This window comes from Macaca mulatta, chromosome 6 (assembly GCF_049350105.2).
Source record: "Macaca mulatta isolate MMU2019108-1 chromosome 6, T2T-MMU8v2.0, whole genome shotgun sequence".
Lineage (NCBI taxonomy): Eukaryota > Metazoa > Chordata > Mammalia > Primates > Cercopithecidae > Macaca > Macaca mulatta.
In genome coordinates this window covers 18,233,279-18,251,806 of record NC_133411.1, presented here as the reverse complement: position 1 = coordinate 18,251,806, position 18,528 = coordinate 18,233,279, and the positions used below count along the sequence as shown (strand labels likewise).

Sequence of the window (18,528 nt, the reverse complement as noted above, 5' to 3'; positions counted from 1 at the left end):
CATGGCCTTGGATAGCTGAAGGCCTGTCATTGAGGGTTATGTGAGGTTGACACAGGCTTGGGTTTGACTGTGCTTATGAAGCCCCTGAACCTTACCGCTGGGCCCTTTAGCTATTCCTGTGGGTGCATCCCTCTCCCACGCTTGTCCTTGAGGGGACAGAGGCCGTACCGAGTTTGATGCCAGTGTCCATAGGTCTGGACTGCATGGTTTAAGCTGCAGTGCCTGGATTGGAGCCGCTCTGCGCTAGCTGTAACTGCCTGTGCAGAAGCCCCGCCTTCTGTGCCCTGCTAGATTCTTTTCCTGGAACTCCCAGGCTCTTCCTGCCTGAGACTTCCCCTCGCCAACCTTATCCTTCCTCTGGCTGAGACTTCCCCTCGCCAACCTTATCCTTCCTCTGGCTGAGACTTCCCCTCGCCAACCTTATCCTTCCTCTGCCTGAGACTTCCCCTCGCCAACCTTATCCTTCCTCTGGCCACTTCAAGACTAGAGCCCTGCTCAGCTCCCAGTTCCCAGCCAGGGGCCCCAGGTTTCTACCCTGAACCTCTTGGCTATGGGTTTGCCGCCTGGAGGGAAGGGGGTTGACTCTCTCCTGATTGCTCCCTTCCTTAGAAAGGGTCTGATGAGGGCCTAGACTTCTTCATCTCCTGCCACCGCCTGCTAAGACCTGGCGAGGACAAATACACACCCGCTAAGGAGAGGAAGAGCAGGGTGTGTGCTTGTGGTGCAGAGACATAACCTATGCGTGGCTCAGGAAGCCCTGTGGAGGTGGTGGTGGTGGTGATACTACAAAGGAATGAGATCAATCAGGATGGGGTAGAAAGGCTGGCATGTTGGCTCACGCCTGTAATCCCAGCCCTTTGGGAGGCTGAGGTGGGAGGATCGCTTGAGCCCATGAGTTCAAGACAAGCCTGGGCAATTTGGCGAAGTCCTGTCTCTACAAAAGATTGCAAAAATTAGCCAGCCGTGGTGGCATGCCCTGTAGTCCCTTCTACTCAGGAAGCTGAGGTGGGAGGATCGCCTGAGCCGGGGAGGTTGAGGCAACAGTGAGCCGAGATGGTGTCACTGTACTCCAGCCTGGGCAACAGAGCAAGACCCTGTCTCAACAAAAGAGAGAGAGAGAAAAAAAGAATTGATGAGAAGGAAAGGCCAGTGAACACCATACATGAAGATGGGAGATGAGGGTGAGTTTGATGTGGCCTCACTGCAGCGGAGAAGGCTGCCTTTGCTCATGGAATCAGATGCTTGCTGGGGAATGGGCGGAAATTAGGTGGGATGGGCAGCCTGGGGTTAGAAGGCTTAAACCATTGGTTCCCCACCTAGGATGATTCTGCCCTGGGGACATTTTGTAATATCCAAAAGACATTTTTGGTCTCATAGCTATGGTCAAGGGATGCTAATGGCATCTACCGAGTAGAGGCCAGGGATGCTGAGAAGCATACCGGAGTGCCTGGGGCAGCTCCAGAGTCATCTGGCCTAAGGTATCAGTGGTGCCAGAACATCCCTCCCCCACTTACAGCTCACCTGGAAAGTTTGGGGTTGGTGATACACAGACCGCACTATATTTGTTAAAGTTACCTTTTTTCTTTCTTTTCTTTTTGTTTTTTTGGGACGGAGTCTTGCTCTGTCACCCAGGCTGGAGTGCAGTGGCGCGATGTCGGCTCACTGCAACCTCCGCCTCTCGGGTTCAAGCAATTCTCCTGCCTCAGCCTCCTGAGTAGCTGGGATTATAGGCATCCACCATCACACCCGGCTAATTTTTGTATTTTTAGTAGAGACAGGGTTTCCCCATGTTGGCCAGGCTGGTCTCGAACTGACCTCAGGAGATCCGCCTGCCTTGGCCTCCCAAAGTGTTGGGATTACAGACGTGAGCCACTGCGCCTGGCCTTCATTTTGTTTTAGAGACAGGATCCCACTGTTACCCAGGCTGGAGTGCAATGGTGCGATCATAGTTCTTTGCGGTCTTGACCTCCCAGGCTCATGCGAACCTTTCACCTCAGCCTCTAGAGCAGCTGGGACTACAGGCATGCACCACCACGCCCAGCTAATTTTTAAATTTTTGTGAAGACTGGGATCTTGCTATGTTGTCCAGGCTCATGTTGAACTCTTGACCGCAAGCCATCCTCCCACCTTGACCTCCCAGAGTGCTGAGATTTATAGGCAAGAGCCACTGCACCCAGCCTGTTTAAAGGTTTCTGAAGGGAGAATTTCTCTAAGAAACATTTCAGAAGATTTAAGAGGGAAGTGATATGGCTGAGACGAGAAAGGACAGATGGGCTGAGAGCGTGTTGCAGTAATTCAGTGGGGGAGGGCTGAGGGTTTTAGACCAGGGTAGAGATGGGAGAAAAGTCATGGGGACTGTGGGGAGGGAGGTGAAGGAAGAGGCTGCATGTCATTGTCTCCCGGTCTTGTCAAGTGCTGTGGCTGTGAAAACGTGGCACTTACCGTCCTGGAAGCTCCTGAGCAGAGTGAGAACAAGTGTTTTTTAGGTGCCTGTCTTCTGTCTTCTGTGCTCTCTGGCCCCGGATCATCTCAAATTGTTAGGTACCCAGCATCTAAGCACAACGTTGACAAGAGCAGGAGAGGTTTCTGTTGTACGGAAGGCAGCTCAGTGGCCAGAGTGGAAGAGCTGCCAGGTTCCGAGGTGTGGCATGTTGTTTCCTGCTGAATGGAAGAGAAGCACATTTTCTTCATTACAGGGATTGTGGAGCTCTGGGTCAGTTGCGCGGAGGAGACGCCTCTCCCAGTCTCTAAGGAATGGCTCAAAACCACATCACGGGGTGAGCTGCAGGGAACTTCAGCGCTCGCCTGCAATTATGGTGTTGAGGCTGGCTCCAGAGGAAGCTCTTCCCTGTTCCACCCAGCCTTTCGGTTAGTTTGTTGGTCTTGCCGAACAAACAGCACAGAGATCAGAATCAAAGGAGCCAATTTTAAGAAGTGGGGCTCTTTCTAAAGATAAATGCTTCTGTAAGCACGAACTGTGCTTCACAGCCGATGTATTTTTAGGTGTTTCAGAAATATCCTCCTTTGGTTAGGTGGCATTCCAGCCCGAATCTGCAAATGTGTTTGATGTTGCTTCTGAATTAACTTGAAGCCTGCATCTGTCAGGCAAAATGTGTTAGCAGGCATCAGCCAGTGAAAGACTGATTGATTTTAGCAGCCGGTTGAACTGAGTTCACCTGCAGGGAAGTCACAGCCTGCTTGCCATGGGAAGGCTGGGCATACCCTGCCGTGGAGTGGACTGTTTGCGAATCTTGCAAATTGAAATCTGTGTTTCTTTTTTTTTTTTTTTTTTTTTGAGACGGAGTCTCGCTCTGTCGCCCAGGCTGGAGTGCAGTGGCCGGATCTCAGCTCACTGCAAGCTCCGCCTCCCGGATTTACGCCGTTCCCCTGCCTCAGCCTCCCGAGTAGCTGGGACTACAGGCGCCTGCCACCTCGCCCGTGCTAGTTTTTTTGTATTTTTTAGTAGAAACAGGGTTTCACCGTGTTAGCCAGGGTGGTCTCGATCTCCTGACCTCATGATCCGCCCGTCTTGGCCTCTCTGCTGGGATTACAGGCTTGAGCCACCACGCCCGGCCGAAATCTGTGTTTCATTTTCTTGAGTTGAGTCTTTCCAAGGTAGACTTGGTTGGCTTGTTTCCATCCCTTTCCAAGGCTCGAGTCAAGTAATAGCGTGCCTGTCACGGAGGCAGCGTGGCCTGAAGGCCACGTGGTTGGTTGATTAGCACTGTCTTGGCATTGAGTGCTCTTGGGACAGATGAACACAGTGCAGTTTGTCGGGACTTTCTGGGTTTTTTTTTTTTGGCTTTTTTTTTTTTCACATGAAATCAAGACTCGTAGCCAAAAGATGATTGTAACCATCTGTCTGACTATATGTATTTTAAAACTTTACCAAACATTTATGCTCTGGAGTGGCCACTTCCACATCAGCACATGAGAGTGGCAATTTGGAACTTGTTTTTTTGTGGATTTTTTTTTCTTCCTTCTCTCTCTTTGGGTTTAGATTCCTGTCAAAAGATTGCACGGGCGCGGTGGCTCATGCCTGTAATCCCAGCACTTTGGGAGGCCGAGGCAGGTGGATCACAAGGTCAGGAGTTTGAGAGCAGCCTGGCCAACATGGTGAAACCCCATCTCTACTAAAAATACAAAAATTAGCCGGGCGTGGTGGCGTGTGCCCGTAATCCCAGCCACTCAGGAGGCTGAGTCAGGAGACTCACTTGAACCTGGGAGGAGGAGGTTGCAGTGAGCCGAGATTGTGCCACTGCATTCCAGCCTATGCAATAGAGTGAGACTGTCTCAAAAATAATAATTAAAAAAAAGATAGATTCCTTTCCATCAGGAGAGAATTTTATTCAGAAATTCACTCAAGTGAAATGGAAATGCCAGCCTCTACATTGAAGACCTTGACTTCAGTTAACAACTTGTGTCTTGTGATGGTTTTCTTTTCAACAAACTTGAATGCTTCGTGATTTTGAAAAAATCATTTCTAAGTGTTTATTTTTTATTTTTATTTATTATTATTTAGACCTCACTCTTTCGCCCAGGCTTGAGTGTAGTGGTGCGATCATAGCTCACCACAGCCTCCAACTCCTGGGCTCAAGCAGTCCTACCTCAGCTTCCCAAGTAGTTGGGACTATGAGTGCACACCACCACACCCAGCTAATTTTTTGTATTTTTAAAATTTTTTGTAGAGATGGAGGCTTGTTGTGTTGCTCAGGCTGGTCTCAAATTTCTGGCCTCAAGCGATCCTCCCACCTGGGCTTCCTAAAAGTGCTGGGATTACAGGCATGAGTCACTATGCCTGGCTGAAATGTTTCTAATTGTTTAATTGGACAACATCAAACAATTTGGTTATATAGAAGGTAGTGGGCATAAAGCACTAGAAGACAGTGAAAACATGAATTTTATTTGGTGAATTGGTGGTGGAATCACGTGTCCTCAGCATATTGATGCTGATGCTGCCCTGCCTGGGTACCAGGCTCTGTGTTAGACTCCAAGGATGCAGAATGACTCTGGCTTACAGGAATGGCTTGTTGAAGATTGAGTAAATGAAAGGCACCTAATTGCTTAGTGAAGAGAGACACAGGCAAACCATGAACAATAGCTCAGGGTGACAATGGGTGTGATAAAAATACTTACATGGGAACACAAAGGAGGAGGGTCACAATGAGGAGGGGGTGAGAGGGTCAGAAAATGATTCCTCCCTGAGGTACTATTAATAGTTGGCCTGAGTTTTGAGCATATGTAGAGGAATTTGGCCAAGAAGGAGGGTGGCTGTCCTGGCGGCAGATCATCATGTGGAAAGACAGGAAATAGCGTGATGCGTTGTTATTTAATATCCAACGCAGGACATTCTAGATGCCAGAACAAAGGTTGCATGCTGCCGGCTGGCAGGGCGGTCGAGAGCAATGGCGGAAGGAACGGCTCTGTGCAACTCAGTGAGCTTGAACGGACTCATGAAAGCTGTCGGGGACAACTTCAACCATGCGTTTTGGGGAAGCGTCACTTGGCCACAGGGTGGTGGAGGAGAAAGGAGGGGCTTCCAGTCAGGAGGGGTTAGTGTGTGAGATACCAAGAGGTAGATGCTAAGTGTTTAACTGGGTTTGGGGGGCAAGTAAGCTGAATTTCTGTAGGATTACTGCATTACTCATTTGGGTAGGCTGTGGTGCCATTTGTCAAGTTGTAACTGTGTGAAGTAACAGGTGTTTGGGGGAGATTAGCCATGTCTGTTGAGTTTGAGCCAGTGGACCACTGAACATATGGATCTATAACTTACAGCTGAAGTTGCACTCAAGATAAAAATTTAGGAAGTAAGTCACTGCCATATTTAGCCGAGGTGTTTGAGAGAGAAGGAAAGGGGAGGGGGGATGGTGAGTACAAAATAAATCTGGATAATGGATCTCACTTCTTAACAATTCTTCCCTTTAGCTGCAATAGCATGGACTTTAAATAACCCATTTCCCCAGTGCATTTCAAATTGTATCTTCTACATCCAGCTTTTCAGGACTACATGACGAAAAGCACTGTGGTTTTATTTTCGTTAACAATAGCGATGATACGTACCTCTGATTTATGTAGCACATAGTGGTCATGTGGGGTAACAGAGGATCCCTTGTTGTTACTGATCAGAATCTTACAGTCCAGGGGGAGTGAAGCAGTGCCAGGGGAGGCGCTTCAGGGCTGTGGACTTGGTGTCTTCTGACTTGACCAAACCATGCTGTTTAGATGAGTTATTTCTGCATTGGGATTGTGACATCCAACCTGGGTCCCTTGGTCTCTATGAGCACCCTGTATGAGGCCACTGAGTCACTGTAAGTTTTCTTAGTTCTACTTGATTTTTTTTTGAGATGGAGTCTGGCTCTGTTGCCCAGGCTGGAGTGCAGTGGCGCAGTCTCGGCTCATTTCAAGATCCTCCTCCCGGGTTCACGCTATTCTCCTGCCTCAACCACCTGAGTAGCTGGGACTACAGCTCCTGTCACCACGCCCAGCTAATTTTTTTTTGTATTTTTGGTAGAGGCAGGGTTTCACTGTGTTAGCCAGGATGGTTTCGATTTCCTGACCCCGTGATCCACCCGCCTCGGCCTCCCAAAGTGCTGGGATCACGCCTGTAATCCTAGCACTTTGGGAGGCTGAGGAGGGTGGATCATTTGAGGTCAGGAGTTTGAGACCAGCCTGGCCAACATGGCAAAACCCCATTGCACCTGGCCAGTTATACTTGATTAAAAAAAAAAAAATTATTGGCTGTATTTAAGATATACAACATGATGTTTTGATATACATATGCATGCTGAAGTCAAATGATACTTGATTTTTTGGGGTGTGAAATTTGATACTAGGTGTTATACCCTTAGGCCTTTTGAAAACCTTGACTTGGTAGATTTTGGATTGAAGAAATGAAGTGAGCTTCTCCCAACATTTTTAAGCAATTTGTGCTGCAGCTGTTCCAAATTATTAAAATGGACAAGGGAATGTATTTTGGAGGTGAGTTATGTGGAACTTTTCTGACAAGAAAATGTTTTTATGTGCTTCAAAATAGAATGTACTTTCTATTTCTGAAAAGCCATTAAACTGACCAGCTTATTTATTCTTGTGGAATTTGAAATCCAACATGAGGAAACCGGTACCTGGCCCCGCCTTGTGTTTGGGGGCTGCATGTGTCCACGGTCTTAAACTGCATGACATCATCATGGCCATTTGTGGAGCGGTAACAGTACCTTTTCATAGAGTGACAAATGATATGAGCCCATGGCAAATGTTGTCTCATGGACCTTAGGATTTCTTTTTTTTTTTGAGATGGAGTCTCACTCTGTTGCCAGGGTTAGAGTACAGTGGCATGATCTCCGCTCACTGCAATCTCTGCCTCCCGGGTTCAAGCAATTCTCCTGCCTCAGCCTCCCGAGTAGCTGGGATTACAGGCACCCACCACCATGCCTGGCTAATGTTGTATTTTTAGTAGATACGGGGTTTCACCATGTTGGCCAGACTGGTCTCGAACTCCTGACTTCAAGTAATCTGCTGGCCTTGGCCTCCCAAAGTGCTGGGATTACAGGTGTGAGCCGCTGCACCCAGCCAAGATTTCTTACCACACTTTATCTTTGCTTCACTGGACACTTAACAAACTAGCTCTTTCCCCACCTCCAACTGCCATTTTTACTCACATTACATGTTGTACTTTTCTTATTACTCAGTGAACCTTTTACACATGCAGCCTATACTTTAGTGACAATGTCATCCATGCAAAGTGAAGAGTGAGGTGGTACATTTAAGATGGGTGGGATAAGATGTCCTTGACTGTAATTTTTTTTGCCAACGAACCCTTGACATTTCAAATAATTTTTTTTGAGATGGGGTCTCAATGTATTGCCCAGGCTGGAGTGCAGTGGTCATGGCTCACTACAGCCTTAACCTCCTCAGGCTCAGGTGATCCTCCCACCTCAGCCTCCCAAGTAGCTGGGAGTATAGGCATGCACTACCACACCCAGCTAATTTTCGTATTTTTATTAGAGATGGGGTTTTGCCATGTTGCCCAGGCTGATCTCAAACTCCTGGGCTCAAGCCATCCTCCTTCCTTGGCCTCCCAAAGTTCTGGGATTACAGGCCTGAGCCTCTGTGCATGGCCATAATTTGTCTTTCTTGAAATAAACGATTGGGAACTATGACTATAATTGCCAATGTTATTTTGCATCCCTGTTTTAGCAGGTTCAGAAGTGCCATTTGTCATGTGCATGGACACAAACAGTAAAAACCCAATAGTTAGTGAAGTCCTTCTGTGAGCTGAAGTCCCTAACCTCACGCCCTTCGATGACCTGTTACAAAATGATTCATTAGGGCTTGGCCTGTTGCATCACCTTTTGGTGATTGGATTGAGGGGGTAAGACCGTGAGGGACATCTCAGAGGAAGGAGCCTTTGTGGAAATCTAGTCAATGCAAGGTGAGGGCCTGAGCAGACCAGGACAGCACAGGTGAAGTGGGTGGGTGGGTTGCTCTGGAGTTAATTAAAAGTGGAACACACAGGGCATGGAGACGTCAGCCGCGGTGATGAGGCTGACAGAGCCCTGTGGATGGATGGGTGATGGAGAAGGCATTCGCTGTAGATCCGCAGTGTGGCACATTCTCAAAAATCCAGGGTTTCCACCCTCGCTCTGACTCACTGGCTCTGTGACCGTAGGGACAATATATTGCTGTCCCCTGGCCGGTTCCATTACCTGTCAGAAGAGGCAGGAGCAGTGAGCTCTGCTGCCCATCACAGGGTTATGGAGGAGCAAATGAGTGGGTGTGTGAATGTGTAAACAATCCTTTTGGCCATAGGATTTTGAAATGTCACTTCGTTATTCTGCCCCTGGTACTCAATGGAGGTAGGTAGTCTAAGGGAGGCCTTTGAATTATTAATGAGTAATTAATACTGGGCTGTTGTCTACTGGGTAATTTTTAATACACTGAGGCAAAATTTTCTATAATCTTAAGAAAAGAAATCAGGTTCTTTCTTTGTACCAGCCAGACACACATTTTATATATTCTTTCCTTTTTTGCTTTTTAAGGAAGACATTTCAGATTATTGAGTTTTGGTTCCAATTAAGTCTGGTCGTTTGATGGCTTTGTTGGTTTGTGGGAGTTCATTTGCTGAATTTACTGCCAGCCACAACATAACATATTTATTAATTATTTGAACTCTGAGATTTCAGGGAACTCTGTCTCCCTGAAAATCTCAGTGCCTTTTGTTCTCTCTTCCTGAATAGTCTATAGCTTGTCACCAGAACATTTTTATTTAATTTGGTTTCAAATTTGAAGGTGTGTATGCTAAAACTTTTTTTTTTCTTTTGAGATAGGGTCTCACTCTGTCAGGCTGGAGTGCAGTGGTGCAATCTTGGTTCACTGCAACCTCTGCCTCCTGGGCTGAGGTGATCCTCCCACCTCAGCCTCCTGAGTAGCTGAGACCACAGGTGGGTACCACCATACCCGGCTAACTTTTTAATGTATTTTTCATAGAGATGGGGTTTCGACATTGGTGCTCAGTCTGGTTGACTCCTGGACTCAACTGATCCTCCCGCCGTGGCCTCCTAAACTGCTGGGATTACGGGCATGAGCCATCAGGCTTGGCCCCGCTTTTTTTTTTTTAAAGAGATAAGGTTTCACTTTGTTACCAAGGCTGGAGTGCAGTGACGCAATCACAGCTCACTGAAACCTTGACCTCCTGGGCTCAAGCCATCCTCCCACCTCACCTTCCCTAGTGCCTGGGATTACAGGCATGTGCTACCACACACATGGGTAATTTTTTTTTTTTTCTTTTTTTTTTTTTGAGAGACAGGCTCTCACTGTGTTGCCCAGACTGGTCTCGAACTCCTGGGCTCAAGTAATCCTCCCATCTCGGCCTCCGAAAGTGTTCGGATAACAGGCGTGAGCCACCACACCCATCTTCTAAAACTTTTTATTTAAAGTTAAGGAGCATAATGTTTCTTGTTGTTTCCTCTCAAGTCTGTGCTTGTTTTTAATCTCTCTCTATGCTTAGAAAAAGAGGTTAATGTATTCTGTCCAACACCAGAATTCCCAGTAGTACTATTTTTTTTCTTTTTTCTTTCTTTCTGTTTGTTTTCTTTTTGTTTTTGTTTTTAGAGATGGAGTCTTGCTGTGCCGCCCAGGCTGGAGTACAGTTGCATGATCTCGGCTCACTGCAAGCTCCGCCTCCCAAATTCACGCCATTCTCCTGCCTCAGCCTCCCGAGTAGCTGGGACTACAGGGGCCCCCCACCACGCCTGGCTAATTTTTGTATTTTTAGTAGAGATGGGGTTTCACCGTGTTAGCCAGGATGGTCTCGATCTCCTGACTTCGTGATCCGCCCGCCTTGGCCTCCCAAAGTGCTGGGATTACAGGCGTGAGCCACCGCACGCGGCCCCTAGTTTTTTCTTTTTTAAACTAAAAAAAATTTAATTTTAGTAAAATGCATGAACAAAATTTATCACATCTGTTTTTAATGCACAGTACAGTAGTGTTAAGTATATTTACATTACGATGCAGCAATCTCCAGAACTCTTCTCCTCTTGCAGAACTGAATCCATACTCATTAAACAACAGCTCCCCATTTTCCCCATCTCCAGCCCCTGGCAACCACCCTTCTACTTTCTGTTTCTATCAATTTGATTATTCTGGATCCTCATATAAGTGGAATTGTACATTTCCACTTTCTCTATCAATTTGAGTATTCTGGATACCTCATACAAGTGGAATCGTACAGTATTTATCTTTTTGTGACTGTCATATTTCACTTAGCATAATGTCTTAAGGGTTCATCCATGTTGTAGCAAGGGTCTGAATTTCCATCCCTTTTAGGGCTGAATAATTCCGTTGTATGGATATACCACATTTTTTGTATCTGTTCATTTATTGATGGACACATACGTTGCTTCTACCTTTTGGCTGTTGTTTACTGAATATTTTTTATGCATGGTATAGAAAGTTTGAAAAAGCATCCTTGAGTTAGTGAAACTATGCGAAAAAGAATAAGAAAGTGCTTGGAGGATGTGGGTTTAAGGAAAATCTTGAACACAGCAGATGCAGGACATGTTATGAATGAATGTTAGTTTTCTTTTGTTTAGAGTACTAAATATGGCCTAAACTATAGGTTTAGAAATTTTTATAGAGTACGAATTTTTTCTTTTTAGAATATGAATCATAAAACGAGAAGGACCACAGCAGTAGCGCCTACATACTTAGAAAGAGTAATGTTGGAATATAGCCATGTACCATTAAATGTGTGATCTTAGCCGGGCATTGTGGCTCACGCCTGTAATGCCAGCACTTTGGGAGGCCGATGTGAGCGGGTCAGTTGAGGCCAGAGTTTGAGAGCAGCCTGGATGATGTGGTAAAACCCCATCCGTCTCTGCTAAAAATACAAAAATTAGCCAGGTGTGGTGGCGGGCACCTGTAATCCTAGCTACTTGGGAGGCTGAGGCAGGAGAATCGCTTGAGCCCAGGAAGCAGAGGCTGCAGTGAGCCGAGATTGCGCCACTGCACGGCAGTCTGGGCAACAGAGTGAGACTCTATCTTAAAAATAAATAATGTGTGATTGATCTTTAAAAATCAGGAGCAGCTGTTTATATTTAAGTGCTCTTTCTCTACTCAACAAGCAGAAAGAGTCCTGGACATTTTTTGAGGAATTTGGGGAGTTCAACTCGTGGTCCAGTTTAAAGCTATAAAGTAGATCATGAGGCATGAAGGATCGTCACGCGTCCGAGGCAGGCAGCTTCTAGGGTGCACGTAACTTTTATTTATTACTTACCTCAAAAGGTGAAAGGTTTTAAACGTACTGTAATGCAAATCTTTTTGGAAAAGAATTTTTTTTTCACTTGATGAAATACGTGGTGTGTAAAATGAAAAGCAAAATAAAAGCCTGGTTTGGTATCTTCTGTCAACGTTAACCATGCATTCAAACGACCTTTTACCTGAAAACATGTTTCAGTACCGCTCCCCGCCCCGACATAGTGGCTCTTGGAGGGAAAAGCCTTTCATTCCACAGGAGATTTGGCACTTCCTTCCAACATAGCCACGGGGGTGGCGCATGGCAAGGCTTAGAAGGAACTAGTGTAGTGCAGCCAAGCAGATGGGAGAACAGCGGAAGCTAGGAGCCCAGGGTGGTTTCAGTGTAGATTAGAAGATAGCGTCTTCCTCAGTTGCTGTGGGCATCGCTTTTATGGGCTGAGAGCCTGAATGAGTCCCAAAATCCTCAAGAAAAGATGAAATCAGGTTCCTAACCCGTATAAAGAACGCAAGACCATGTGCTGTGCCCTTCAGAAGTTTCCCATCAAAATGGGAACAATCAAGGCTTTCTTGATAAAGCAGCAAAATTCTGTATATTAATATTTATACAGAATTTTAAAAATATATTTTTATGTAGAGATGGGGGTCTTGCTCTATTGCCCAGGCTGGTCTTGAACTCCTGGGCTCAGCCAGTTCTCCCACCTTGGCCTCACAAAGTGCTGGGATTATAGTCATGACCCACTGTAGCTGGCTGGAATTTTAAATGTATTGACAATGTGTAGTAATGAGGGACCATATTTTTTTCATGGTAACTCACTTGGCTGAATGACAGATGAAGCATGCATTTTACTGTGAGAGTCAGATACGAAGATCAATATTATTGCAGGAAAAGTGTGCAACCACCAGAGCTGTGCTGGTCATTGGCCATGATTAACATCTTCTATAACTAAACCAACTGGATGGTTTTGGTCTTTCACTCTCAAACTGTGTGCTTTTTGAAGCCATCTGGTAAAGTGTTCTGTTTCACAGCATGCCCGATTACCTTTTCTCTTGAAAGATGGTGACTCAGCAATCGATTGGTGGCAGTAGTGTGGGGTGGCAGGGACTCGGCTTAGGAGAGTATCCCGATGCCTTTTGTGAGCTGCATGACCATCAGCAGGGATGCCACATAATTCTGCAGAGTCTGTGGGCTGCCTCCACAGGAAGCATCTGCTGTTAAGAGTCCTTTCTCAGCCGAGCGCAGTGGTTCACGCCTGTAATCCCAGCATTTTGGGAGGCTGAGGCGGGTGGATCACCTGAGGTCAGGAGTTTGAGACCAGCCTGGCCAAAATATAGTGAAATCCTGTCTCTACTAGAAATGCAAAAATTAGCTGGGCAGAGTGGCGTACACCTGTTATCCCAGCTACTTGGGAAGCTGAGACAGGAGAATCTCTTGAACATGGGAGGCAGAGGTTGCAGTGAGCCGAGATCGCGCCACTGTACTCCAGCCTGGATGACAGAGTGAGACTCAGTTTCAAAAAAATAAAAATAAAAAGTTATTTATTTTCTAAAGCACTGCTGATTCTGGTGGAGAGGACCTGTGGACATTGATTTCTGGGTTGTGTGTGTTGTCTCTAGTTGCCACAGCTACCACATTGACATCCTGAAACATTTAAAAACTATTTCACTGGACAAGATGTGGTGTCAATTACATGAGCCCAGCATGACACCATTTTGGATGTTGCGTCTTCACCTTTGCTAACAGGCTTAATGCCACTTTGTCTTCTACCCTCATTCAAAGCCCATGTCATCCACACTGTCAGAACAAGCAGTATCTTAAAAGGATGCTCTATGGCTAGTGAGGTTCCCCAACCAGGAGGAGGAATATGGTTTAAAAGAAATGATCATTCTTTCAAAGGAAGCTGTGTAAGACGTTTTAGTGATGGTTTTATGAGTAAATCAGTGCCTTAAGAAAAAAGGGCTCATCTTAGAATTTTACAGCAACCGTACAAACATGTCATGAATGGGACATGCAAAATGATATGGGCATATCTTTTTTTAAGAGGTGTGTTAATGATGGGTGAATATCCTAATAATAAATTAATTAAATTTAATAATAAGCTTAATGCCCATGACTGTGGCTTTCACCCTCTGCTTGTAACTGAGGAAGAGGATTGGCGTGTGCTTAATTGAGCCCACCATGTTGATTGTTTGACTGAGTGTTGACTGTTGCTTGTCAGCTTCCTCTGACCTACCTGACTGCATAAAGAGTGACAGTCCTGTCAAAGTAGAGAAAAAAATAAGAATGTATTTCATAGTACAAATGAACATTTTTGATACTTAGCAGAAAAAAACAACAATAATGTAAACAACTATCAAAAAGGTAGAAAACAAACATGGCATTTTAAACAAAGTGGTGGAAAGGGCCAGGCACTCACAGCCTCAAGTATTGTCTGCCTGCCCCCTCACCTCTGCAGATGTTGCGTAGAAGGAGGCACTGGAGTGTCTCTGGTCCAGGCACTGATAGAGGATGGTGGCATCCCAAGGAGTAGGACACTTTTTTTTTCCAACTTCCATATTTTTTTTTTCTGGCCAAATCTTACTCATAATGCTCCGACAGGACAAAATGGGCTTTCTAGAGAGTGGATGTTTCCAAGGACCTGAGAATTTACTCATAAAAGCACCAGATCTTTTTTTCTAATTAAGGTGAAATTCATTTCACATAAAAGTAACCATTTTAAAGTATACAACTCAGTGGCATTTAGTACATTTGCAATGCTGTGCAGCCTACACCTGTGTATCAGTATGCTTTCTGCTGCTGTAACAGGATACCACACACTGGGTAATTTATAAGGAGCAGAAGTTTACTTGGCTTATGGTTCTGGAGACTGGCAAGTCCAAGAGCGTGGCACTGGCATCTGGTGGGACCCTTTTGCTATGTCATGGCCTAAAGCATCACATGGCGAGAAAGCTTGAGTGTGAGACAGAAAGAATGCATGTTGAACTTACTCTTTTATTAGGAGCCGAACTCTGCAATAACTAACTCACTCCCACAATCCCACAATAATGGCATTAATCCATTATGAGAGCAGAGCCCCATGACCTAATCACCTCTTTTTTTTTTTTTTTGAGATGGAGTCTCACTCTGTCGCCCAGGCTGGAGTGCAGTGGCACGATTTCGGCTCACTGCAAGCTCCGCCTCCCGGGTTCACGCCATTCTCCTGCCTCAGCCTCCCGATTAGCTGGGACTACAGGCGCCCGCCACCACGCCCGGCTAATTTTTTGTATTTTTTAGTAGAGACGGGGTTTCACTGTGTTAGCCAGGATGGTCTCAATCTCCTGACCTCGTGATCCGCCTGCCTCGGTCTCTCAGAATGCTGGGATTACAGGCGTGAGCCACTGTGCCGAGCCTAACCTAATCACCTCTTAATCACCTTTGTAATTACCTTCCTAATACTGTTACAATGGCAATTAAATTTCAACGCAAGTTTAGGAGGGGACAGACATTCAAACCATACAACCTGTATCTTAGTTCTACAATATTTTTATCACCTCAGGTGGAAACCCTGTACCAGTGAAGCAGTCACTCCCCTTTCCTGCCACCGTCTGCTCGTAGCAACCACCGATCTTTCTGTTTCTATGGATTTAACCTACTCTGAATATGTGAACTTTTGCGTCTGGCTTAATATGTCTTCAAGGCTCATTCACATTGTAGCATGGATCAGCACTTTATTGTTTTTTGTGGCTGAGTAATATTACATGGTATGGGTATGTCACATCCATTCGTCTGATGATGGATCTTGGCATTGTTTCCACCTTTTGGCTGTTGTAAATGGTGCTTCTGTGAACATGTGTGTACAGATGTTTGAGTATTTGCTTTCACTTCTTTTTGATACGTATCTAGGGGTGGAATTGCTAGGTCAGAGGTAATATCTTTTATGTTTTTAACCTTTTTTAAATTTTTTGCTTCACATTATTTCCAAAACACATTCCAGGTTTGGGTAACTCTTATCCAAAACGCTTGGGACTTGAAGTGTTTTGGATTTCTGATATTTTCTTCGATTTTGAAATATTTGCATTATGCCTACCATTTGGGCATCCCTCATCAGAAAATCTGAAATCTGAAATGCCCCCATGAACATTTCCTTTGAGCCATCTATTGTTGCTGTAAAAGCTTCAGATTTTAGAGCATTTCAGATTTTGGTTTTCGGATTAGCGATACTCAACCTGTATGGACTTACTTACATTTGAAAAGTTATACTGAACATAACAATGCTTTGCTTGATGTTCCTGGCAGATATTATGAATATAAAATACTACAAATTGCTATAATATGGTGCAGATGCTCTCAGGATGTTTGGACTTCCTGTCTAGTTTTGCTTGTTGTTTTTTGTTGCCCCCCGCAACCCCCCTGGGTGTAGGCATCCCTGGTGTCTTTTTGTGTGTTCAAATTTCCTCTTCTAACAGAGACACCAGTCAGATTGGATTAGGGCCCACCCTAATGGCCTCATTTTAAGTTAGTCACTTATTTAAAGCCCTTATCTTCAAGCACAGTAACATTCTTAAGTACTGGGGACTGGGGCTTCAGCATGTGAATTTGGGGAGAAGGCATGGATCAGCCTGTAACACCCCATAAAGCCCTAGACACACTGCATGAGCTTTATAAAAGTTGATTGGTGGTTGGTGGTGGTTGCAGGACTCTCTGCTCCCACCCCTGTCTGACTTACTTCCCCAGTTGTGTCTGAGCCTGGAAACCAGGTAACCAAACAGAGTTAGTATTTCCTGCAAAAGTGCAAGTGAATAGTTGTGTCCACATGGAGAGGCCTAAGGCATTAAGCTTTGGTAACTCTGTAGCCTCTATTTATTTTCCTTCTTTCTTTTCTTTTCTGTTCTTTTCTTCCTTTCTTTCATTCCTTTCCTTTCTTTCTCTCTTGCCCGCTGTCTCTCTCTTTCTCTCGCTCTCTCCTCTTGCTCTCACTCTTTCTTTTTTCTTTCTTTCTTTTTTTTTTCTTTTTTGACAGAGTCTTGCTCTGTTGCCCAGGCTGGAGTACAGTGGGGCAATCTCAGCTCACTAACCTCCGCCTCCCAGGTTCAAGCAATTCTCCTGCCTCAACCTCCCGAGTAGCTGGGATTACAGGTGTGTGCCACCAGGCCTGGCTAATTTTATGTATTTTAAGTAGAGACAGGGTTTCACTGTGTTAGCCAGGATGGTCTTGGTCTCCTGACTTCGTGATCCTCTTGCCTCGACCTCCCAAAGTGCTGGGATTACAGGTGTGAGCTACCACGCTCAGCCTAATACCTAGCATTTTTGAAATAGTCATGTTATCTTTTAAAAGCTGTAGCTAACTCTGCATAGCATAAAATTTGCCATTTTGACTATTTTGAAGAGTACAATTCAGTAATATTAGGTACATTCACAGACCTAGCACTTTGGACAGCCGAGGAGGGTGGATCACTCAAAGCCAGGAGTTCGAGACTAGTCTGGGTAACAAAGCAAGACCGTGTCTGGTAACAAACCAGACAAAAAAATTTAAAAATTTAAAATAATAATAATAATAAGGACATTCACAATGTTCTGCATCCACAGGTACGAACCACTTCCAGAACTTTTTTTGAGATGGAATCTTACTTGTCGCCCAGGCTGGAGTACAGTGGCACTATCTCAGGTCACTGCAACCTCCGGTTCCTGGGTTCAAGTGATTCTCCTGTCCCAGCCTCTCGTGTAGCTGGGATTACAGGCACGCACCACAATGCTTGGCTAATTTTTGTATTTTTAGTAGAGATGGGGTTTCCCCATGTTGGCCAGGCTAGCCTTGAACTCCTGACCTCAGGTGATCCACCCGCCTCAGCCTCTCGAAGTGCTGGGATTACAGATGTGAGCCACAAGGCCCGCCTCACTTCCAGAACTTTCCCATCACCCTAAACAGAAACTCTGCACCCATTAAACTGTAACTTTCCTTCTCCCGCAGCCTCTGGCTACCTCTCTTCTCCTTTCTGTCTCATCACTTTTTCACCATGCTGTTTCACAGTAGCCATTTGATGAGACAGGAGACTGGATCTGGCCAGTCGTTTGTCTGTGGGAAAGGATTAAGATTGGCGAGGTGAGCGGGGAATAGGGATCTGGGCCTGGGTCGCCTCACCATCTTCCTTCTCTTGTTTCCCTCTCACTACCATCCCCCTTTGAAATGGCTTCATTCATTTGTCCAGAACATGAAGATTTGGTTTCCAGAAGGTGCAGGGACAGTGTGCGGGAGACAGAAGCCATCTTTCCCCCTGGCGCACACTGAGTGGGTTTTGTTGGAGCTCATCCAGTGGCCTGGGTTAGAAGTGACGCATCCCTGTCTCACCCTGTGCTTGCAGACCTACATCGGCTCCATCCTGGCCTCTGTGAACCCCTACCAGCCCATCGCCGGGCTGTACGAGCATGCCACCATGGAGCAGTACAGCCGGCGCCACCTGGGCGAGCTGCCCCCGCACATCTTCGCCATCGCCAACGAGTGCTACCGCTGCCTGTGGAAGCGCCACGACAACCAGTGCATCCTCATCAGGTAACGAAGCTCACAGTCAGTCGGGCTTTCCCACGGCCGAGGAGTCCCTCCCCGCACCCCGCACACCCCGCGCCCCAGCCTCCTTAGGACATGAAACGGAGAAAGCTTTTACAACTGCCTGAGTTTCTCCGGCAGAGTTTTCTGTTTTGAATGGCATGATAACTTCAGCTTTCAGAAGGAGCTCACTTAGCAAAGCAGATGGACCATGTTGCTTTGGCTCTTATCCTCAGAATAATTATTCCATTCTGTTCCT

The 18,528-nt window shown here is 45.9% G+C and overlaps 1 protein-coding gene across 5 annotated transcripts in view; it reads left to right on the top strand.

Moving 5' to 3' along the window:
* MYO10 (myosin X) overlaps positions 1–18,528 on the top strand; it is a 274,739-nt gene that overhangs the window by 125,705 nt on the left and 130,506 nt on the right. For all 5 annotated transcript variants that reach the window (XM_078004632.1, XM_002804314.4, XM_078004633.1 and 2 more), the window contains one exon: positions 18,088–18,275. In XM_078004632.1, the coding sequence (XP_077860758.1) occupies positions 18,088–18,275 (188 nt within the window). The remainder of the gene's footprint in view (positions 1–18,087; positions 18,276–18,528) is intronic.